Raw genomic sequence first — 8,697 nt, 5'->3', positions numbered from 1 at the left:
GCGAAATTATAACGTTTGTAATAAATGTCCACCCCCGCTTGATTAATTGGTAGCGCCTGAAGAGTGTCATCCACGCATGCGCAGTTCGCGTCGCGACAGAAGACACACGAAATGGCGTCTGCTGCAGGTAAGGGTAATGTGAAACCTTTTGTACTCTTTCATAGAATAGAGATTTTAGAAAATACCAGTGTGGATATGTCTTTTTGTCTGGAGTTATCGTTAAGCATGGCATGTGTTTCATAAAACGCCTTGAATCCATAAAATATTCATTGTATCATGTTTGCCGGTGTGGTTCGAGCCGGTTTGCTCTGTCTGCGTTGGAAATGGGGGAGGGGATGGGAAAACTGCGGCATTTTACTTTTTGTTTTGCTTCAAACACATACAAATAATTTCTTTAACTGATGCCACACAATTTTACCTTGGTTATATTATATGCAGCTTATTTTTTAGCCCCAATTTACACGTGTCGGTCTGTTGCTTGGCAACGCTTGAGCTGAGAAGCGGGCTAATTGTTATTAGCTCGTATGTCTGTGTTAAGTGGTGCTCAGGTGTGTCTTATCTAAATAATCCACTGCTATTCTAAATCCTTTAAATATTAATCACAAAATGCATCCGTTTCAACATCTGTTACACAATGTGAATGAAGAGAACCATTCATTTATTATTTTTCTCGTGTTCATTTGAACGTGGTGGTGAAACCTAGGCTAACGTTAACGTTACCCCCCATTCTCTGAAATATCTAACGTTACTGGATAAACCTTTTTTTCTTTTTTTTTGGACGATTTTTAAATACCCATTTAACCGTTTTGTCCCTTAGATTATTAATCTGTGTTATTAATGAATCACTATAAGCAAAGTGTATATGACCTTACCTTTCTTTGAATATGTGACCCATTTCCACAGCTTTGTTCTTGCTTTGATATATTTGATATTCTAAATGAGTGTTCATTTTGTTTTCTCGCAGATTACAACAGTTACGGACAGGCTGGAGGCCAACAGGGGTATGTGTTTAGTATACTTTTTTCTAGTTATACTGTGCAGTCTCTATAACGTTTGTTTTATCTTAAAGGGATAGTTCACCCAATAATTAAAGTTCAGCCGTCATTTACTCACCCTCATGTTGTTTTAAACCAGTATGAATTTCTTTCTAGTGCTGAACACATAAGATGATATTTTGAAGCATGTCAGTAACCAAAGAGTTGATGGACCCCTTTGACTTCCATAGTATTGTTTTCCGCCATACTGTTGTTGATGGGGTCCATCAACTGTTTGGCTACCCATATTCTTCAAAATATCATATTTTGTGTTCAGCAGAAGAAAGTCATACAAGTTCGGGATAACTTGAGGGTGAGTAAATGACAGAAATTTTGGCTGAACTGTCCCTTTAATTTGCTAATCATGAACAACTGAAAATCTATGTATAATCATGGAAGTGTGTACACATTCCTGTATAATAAATTTTGTCATTCATCAGTAATAAAATGAGGAAATAATTCATCTTCTGTTATCAGGTACAGCTCCTATGCGGCCCAGCCCTCACAACAGGGTTATGCTCAGGGCACTCAGGTAAACCGTCACTTTAAATTCTTTTCTGCATGCTTTTTTTCTGGATAAGTGACTTACTGTATGTGCTCTTTTCGTCTAGCAATCCTATGGTCAACAGCAAGGCTACAGTTCATACAGCCAACCGGCTGACTCGACCTACTCTCAGACCAGTGGATCCTCCAGCAGTTACAGTCAGCAGCCGTATGGATCATCCTACGGACAGCAACCACCAGCCAGCGGTGTGTTATTTTTGTGTTTATTCGAACAGCACTGAATTTTTCCAATATCTGCAAGCGATGTGTGTTTATTCAATTTTTTTTTTTTTTTTTATACCTTTTGTAGCTGGTTATAATGCTGCTACAGCTGCTCCGCAGGGCTACAGTCAGCCTGTGCAGGGTTATGGAAGCAGCAGCTACGATTCCTCCACTGCTGCTGTCGCCGCCGCTGCTTCAACCACCAGCAGTAACCAGACCTCTTATGCTGGGCAGACCAGCTACGGTGCCCAGTCTACATATCCGGGATATGGGCAACAGCCTGCTTCTGCTGCACCACCAAGGTATTGGGTTTATTCTGCATAGTCCCCAAAGTTTGTCAATGTGTTTGTGATGGTCACTGATTGCAAATTTAAAATTTTCTTCAGCAGTTACAGTTCTAGCAGCCAGCAGCCCTCTGCATATGAGCAGAGCTCGTATTCCCAGCAGCCTCAGCAAAGTTCCTATTCAGGGCAGCAGGGAGGATACCAGGGCCAACAAGGAGGCTACGGACAGCAGAGCTCCTATAGTCAACAGGGAGGATATCAACAAACTCCTGCCCAGCAGCAACAAGCTCCGCCTTCCAGCTACACCGCAGCTTCTGGGTCCTATGGACAGCCCCCTGCTAGTCAGTACGGACAGCAGGGCAGTACTGGAGGAAGCTATGGCCAGTCCGACTACAAACCACCCAACCAGTATGGTAAGTCTTCTGGTAGTAGCTTGGTAGAGACTGTCACTGGAGTTTTTCCTGTTGATTAACAGTTTTCCTTCACAGGCAATTACAGACAAGACCATCAGAACGGCATGGGCGGAGGTGGCTACTCGGGCCCTGAATCCGGAGGATATGGGGGCCCTGGAGAGGGCCGAGGCATGGGAGGGGGGGAGAGCCGCGGGCGTGGCCGGGGTGGGTTTGACCGGGGCATGATGCGAGGAGGTGGTGGCATGCGAGGGGGCCGTGGAGGCATGGGGTAAGTGTGCGTTTGTGCAGTCTCACCTCACCACTTATCTTTCCCTCAGACAGGAGCTGAAAGAGGCAATACAGGGCTGAGAGCCGTGCTAGATTCAGAAATTGGCAGAAATGTAACTGTTTTTTGGAGCCAAATCTTGAATTATATGCTGTAATTTTTTTTAAGTTAATTTGATAGTCACACAGTTGTTTTGACAAGATGCAAAAATGGTTTCAGTGCTGCTGCTCTCAGCTCTGCCTCACTAGGGTAGGGTTGTAACGGTATGAGATTTTCACGGTATGATAACATCACAGAAAATGTCACGGTATACAGTATTAATCAATTATAATTATCACTAGTTACAGTGACCCTTAAATGACAAATGTGAAACCATTTGTTAGTTTTATTTAATCAAAAGCACATAAAATCAAGTAAATTTGATTAGATTAACAACTTATTTATCATGTATTACAATTAAGTAGGCTGTAATAGTCCAATGAAATGTATGCTATTCAGAAATTCTGGTTTGTCTTAATTTTTGTGGATTCTGTGTTTTATATTTGAATACAAATAGATTATCAAAAGGGGTGATAATCAGATGAATGCATAAACTTTTAAAGCTTTAACTTAATGTTTTAAATAATTATTATTTTTGCTGAAATTATTATAATTGAAGTACATCTATTATATACAGGAGTTCTGTGATCATTTCAAGTTAACCCAAACTTTTATTTTGATGGGTTGTAGTGAAGACCTTTGAGGTTCAGTGTATATTTGACAATGGGTTTTCTCAAATAAAATGTTGAAAGGTTCATTAAGCTTTCTCTCAGAGCAGTTCCAGTGGTATTCGTGTCCTAAAATATCATGACGTCCGGCGTACTTGTCTATGTAGTAGACGAAGCAATCAAGACGATTATATATTTAAATAGCTGTTTTTTTTTAATATTGAATATTCAGACACTAGGCCTTTTCACGATTTGATTTATTGTACATCTGCGTGAGACTGTAAATTCCATTTTCATGACTGGATGCCGGGATTCATTCTGCATCACGGAAATCATACGCCTTAAGTTATAAACGGGGCATACCTTTATCTGCACGGAGGGTTGCGTCCACTTTTTTTTTTTTTTTTTTTGCAAATTGGATATCTATTCTCGGACAACCCCGAGGTACCATCCCCCCCCCCCCCCCCCCCCCCCCAAAAAATGCGCATGATTTGATAATCCTTTGCATTCATACCGTGATATTCCGTCATACCGGTATACACTACAACCCTACATTATGGCCTAAGCAGGTAAGATGATAGAGAATGTGCTTTGGGAAAAAATATAATAATTTCAGTCTCATTAACTATTATTAAATACATTTTGTGGGATCTTAATTTACTAGAAGAACTTAATATGTTAGAAAAGGGAACAAGATGATTAAACATCAAGAAAGCACAATACAAAAGATTTCAAAAGATCTGTGCTCCAAGTGGTCGTCAATGCAGAGTGTGATCCTTTAGGATAAATAAGGTGTATTAGTTACTCTAAATGGTATTCTGTAGATCTACCTGCAAATCACAGGCTTGCAGGTACATAAGTTTCAAACTAATTTAAATTAAATAAACTTTATTTAATCTTACTCTCAACTTACTCTTCACGGTAAGTGAAATTTAGGGGTATTTTTGGAAAGACGAAGGTGTTTAAATGGGTGATATTTACTAGCATCCAGGATCAAATTCCAGTTTACTCTGCAGAGTTTGAAAATGATTTTAAATAGGTCTGGTTTTCATAAAATGAACAGTGTTTTATAATTAAGAATATTGGTTCCCAAAGACTTCTTAGACTGCTGCCAAAAGCAAGAAGCTAGCGCAAAAGAAATATGAAAGTGAATGCAGTGATGCTCAAAACAAAACTGTTACTACAGAATGTCTTTGTCCCTTCTTCATTATCCTTGAGCGTGTCCCCTGCTAGGTGTTTTTAAAAAATATATATTTGATCCATTCATAGATTTATTTTACAGTGAGCTTGTTCAATACTACTTTTAAAGTAAGCTATATTTTGGTTATGAAGGTGAAAATACACTGCATTCATTTTCCTTCTTAAAAGGTATGTTTTCTTTATCTGTCACACATTTGGATTGCAATTGTCTTGTGCATTATGAAAAGTTTTCTTTAACATGCTTTGTCGCATTTATACGCTACAGGTAACAAAGTGAGAGCCATGTAAACACATCAATACTTTTACAGTACCACTACTCAGTTCTGAGTCTGGGCCGGCAGCCTTTTGAAATGGGGACTTAAAGTTGGTGGTGTCGAGAGGTGTTCCAAATGTGTATTTCCAACAGGAATGAGAGAATCATGTTTTGCAACCAAAGAATTTTCTTAATAATTATCTGAACATACAAGTTTACTTTTTTTTTTTTTACAACTTTTTTGTGTTGTGTAATATTAGAAACTTTTATGTAAAGATGAAAAATGGTGTTATGGTTTATCTGCTTTTTCTTTTTTCTTTGACTAAAATGCATGTACCAGCTTTATGTAAGCAGATTGTTTCAAATGCAGCCACAAACGGGCTACTCCCGCATTTTGGTGCACTTGCACCAAGCTTTAGCTCCTTCGTGAGGATCAATTGTCGTATAATATTTTCAAGAGTTGATTTGGGTGTTTTAAATATTGCATGACCTCATTAATTTTCACTTAAAGTTCGTAGCAAGGCTGCATCTGAAACAATTACATCCCAATTTCAGTGTACAAATTTCTGGGTTTTTCCACTTATAATAGTAATAAAGATCAACCCTTACTTCTGCTTAATACAACCCCAATACTGTTCAGCCACTAATGTCATTAAACTGTAAATCGAGCAAGTCAGACTAAGGGCAGGGACATTGTAATGCTACAGCACCCTAACTGAGTGTTCCCCTCAGAAATACTGTGTTTTTATAAGGGGGGCTTAAGAGTTTTTATGAGAGTTTAGAGTCATAACTGTGCAAATACCCCCATTACCCCTTTTGTGGTACCGAAGTGGCTGTTTTAAGGGATATCGCCTTCATATCTTCGCTTATTCCCCCCCAGCATCGCTGGAGACAGAGGTGGCTTCATTAAGCCTGGTGGTAAGTTTAATGAGAATCACAAGACCATACACTAGAATTCTCCACCTTTTATGGGTGTTTTTCAGAAGGGAAATAATTAATGCCTTGCAAAACTATACTGCCGGCTAAAATTAAGAGCTCAGCTTTTGCCATTGGTCATATAGGAATGGTTCAGTCCTATTTTTATTGGTTAAAAATCCTGAGTGTGGACTCCAACGAAAGGTTATTTTTGCTCTCATATTTAGGAGTTAATGGTAAATGGCCGACCCAGCCATGTAGAGTATCACCATTTCAGCGTTTACTACTTTTTCAATTTTATATATCAGGTATGGAGTCCAATTTGGGTCCTTGGTTTTTCAAGGGTTTTGCAAATATACATTCTTTTTTTTATTTAAGGCACACTGGAGTAAAAACTAGGTAGCTCTTGACTAGTTTCCTCTTAATACTTTTTTGACAATAATCAGACCTTTCTTGGGTCAGCAGCACCATGGTATTTTGTCTTTTTATGTCTTTGAATGGTCAGAGCAAGTGTGCCGGGGCAGTCTTGACCAGAAAATGGTAGCATAATGTTATCAGGTGCTTGAAGCTCAGCTTGTTAACTAACTTGTTTCTCGCTGTCTTTTTCTCTTGGTGTCCTGCTTAATGAACCTCCGGAACAGATGGTGACATGGGTAGGTTTGGATTTGGGGTTTTTATTGGTCCTTTTCTGTCCATTTTTATCAATTTCTTCTGCTTTTAACACCCTGTGTGTTCTGCAGGACGGCCAGAGGAGCAAGATGACTCTGAAAACAGCACTATCTATATCACTGGGCTGACTGAGAACGCTACATTGGATGAAGTTGCTGACTTTTTCAAGCACAGTGGAATCATTAGGGTACTTGATACTCTTTTTCAATACGATGAAATGGCTTGAGAAAGATGGAAGGCTTTTTTTTTTCATGCATAATTTTTACATGTGTTTTATTGGATTTCTTGAAGCTTATGATTAAATATTGTTTCATTCATCTTTCTAAGATAAACAAACGGACGGGCCTGCCTGCTGTCAACATATACACAGATAAAGACAGCGGGAAGCCTAAAGGCGATGCCACCTTATCCTACGAGGAGCCTCCATCTGCTAAAGCAGCTGTTGAGTGGTTTGATGGTATGTTGATCTTTACTGAAATCAGTCCTGAATGTCTTTCCATGCAACATGAGTCCTCTAGATAAACTGAAATTATTGTTTTTCCTCATTAGGAAAAGATTTCCAGGGGAAGAAGCTGAAGGTGTCCATGGCCCGACGCAAGCCCATGATGGGAATGATGCGTGGAGGCATGCCAATGAGAGGAGACCGAGGTGGCATGATGGGACGAGGAGGTACGTCGTTTAATTGCTGTTTTAGAAGCAATTGAAACCTGCATTTTAAGTTGAAATTGGATTTTTTTTCCGGTAGGAATGATGGGTCGTGGAATGGGCAGAGGTGGGGATCGAGGAGGGTTCATGCCACGTGGGGGTCCTAGAGGAATGGGCCGTGGAGGACCTACTGGAGGAAACATGCAGCAGAGGGCAGGAGACTGGCAGTGTCCAAACGCGTACGTATTTCAGTAGTGGTGCAGTGATGCTCAGTGATCCATGTATTCCATTCAGCCTCTGATTTTGAGTCTTTGATTTTCTAGGGGATGTGGAAACCAAAACTTTGCCTGGAGAATGGAGTGTAACCAGTGCAAGGCACCCAAACCTGAAGGCTTTGGCCCTCCTCCCTTCCCTCCTCCAGGTTACTGTCTTTCATATTCACGTCTTGTGTTAGCTTTCAGAACCGCTAACATTGTGGCTTCAGATGTTTGCATTGTTAATATTCACTAGGTGTCTTTTGGGTTTCAGGTGGTGACCGGGGTCGTGGTGGACCAGGTGGGATGCGTGGTGGCCGTGGAATGGACCGTGGAGGGCCAGGGGGACCTGGCGGCTTCCGTGGGGGCAGAGGTGTGGACCGTGGAGGCTTCAGAGGAGGGCGTGGTATGGACAGAGGCGGTTTTGGAGGAAGAGGTCGTGGTGGGCCCCCTATGGATGACATGGGAAGAAGGGGGCGAGGAATGGGACCACCTGGCAAAATGGATATGAAGTGAGTATGAAGAAACTTGTCTCTGTGGACCTGTGAAGGTTTTGTAGTCACAAAACAGAACAGTAATGTTGTTGTTTTTTGCAGGGGAGACCATCGCCAGGACCGGAGAGAGAGACCATATTGAGAGACCATACCTCGCTGGTCAACATCAACCCTGTTCGTTTTCAAATGATTTTAAAGTTGCATTTCCATATTTATAAATGGTTAGTATGGAATTTATTACTGCATTGCTGTTAGTCCTCAGTGAATGTTTTATTTTTTTTTAAACTTTCTTTTGTGTTTTGTGCTCGCTTTTCTGGTTAAGATCTGTCATTGAAACCAGATGCACATGTAAATGCAGGGTGTTCAGTGTGCCATTTGGATATGTCAGAAATGTATTTGTGGTACTTTGAGGTTTTTTTTTTGTTTTTTTTATTCCCAATACCCCACATTTTTTGCTCTCCATGTGTGGAAATGTTGAATAAAAAACATTTAAACCATTTTTTTAAATGCATGGCTAAAAAAAACCTAGGCCATGTACTTCACCTGAACAGTGTGGCATCTTCTGTGTAACTGAATAATGTAAATAACTGATGCTTTTCAGCCCCCATGTAATTTCAAACAGTGTTTAAGAGTTCACCTCAAAAAAATAAAATTCTGAAAAAAAAAAAGATATTGCCTTTTTTCTTAAACCATATATGATGTTATTTTTTCCCTTGCGTTTAACAAAATCCAAAATTATAGTTATACGAAAAAGAGCCGCGTGAAGATCCTTGATTCGCTTTTTGTGCTCCAGGAAAAA

The 8,697-nt window shown here is 40.1% G+C and overlaps 1 protein-coding gene across 3 annotated transcripts; it reads left to right on the top strand.

Annotated features, from left to right (window-relative positions):
• The first annotated feature begins 67 nt into the window (after positions 1-67).
• ewsr1a (EWS RNA-binding protein 1a) lies at positions 68-8,555 on the top strand. Of its 3 annotated transcripts, none has more exons than XM_079862130.1 (16): positions 68-127; positions 965-1,001; positions 1,512-1,566; positions 1,646-1,784; positions 1,888-2,101; positions 2,186-2,496; positions 2,572-2,764; positions 5,802-5,839; positions 6,478-6,489; positions 6,577-6,692; positions 6,833-6,962; positions 7,055-7,174; positions 7,251-7,389; positions 7,474-7,571; positions 7,679-7,916; positions 8,001-8,555. In XM_079862130.1, exons 1-16 carry the CDS (start codon positions 112-114, stop codon positions 8,038-8,040), a joined length of 1,896 nt encoding a protein of 631 aa, XP_079718256.1. In that variant the 5' UTR covers positions 68-111; the 3' UTR covers positions 8,041-8,555. The 3 variants fall into 3 exon arrangements, with proteins under 3 accessions (XP_079718256.1, XP_079718255.1, XP_079718254.1); XM_079862129.1 differs by having other exon boundaries at positions 69-133; positions 2,189-2,496; XM_079862128.1 differs by having other exon boundaries at positions 69-133.
• The last annotated feature ends 142 nt before the right edge of the window (positions 8,556-8,697 follow it).

This window comes from Squalius cephalus, assembly GCF_949319135.1.
Source record: "Squalius cephalus genome assembly, chromosome: 24".
Classification (NCBI taxonomy): Eukaryota; Metazoa; Chordata; class Actinopteri; order Cypriniformes; family Leuciscidae; genus Squalius; species Squalius cephalus.
Note: the sequence above shows the minus strand (reverse complement) of the source record. Positions and strands in the feature narration are given on the sequence as shown.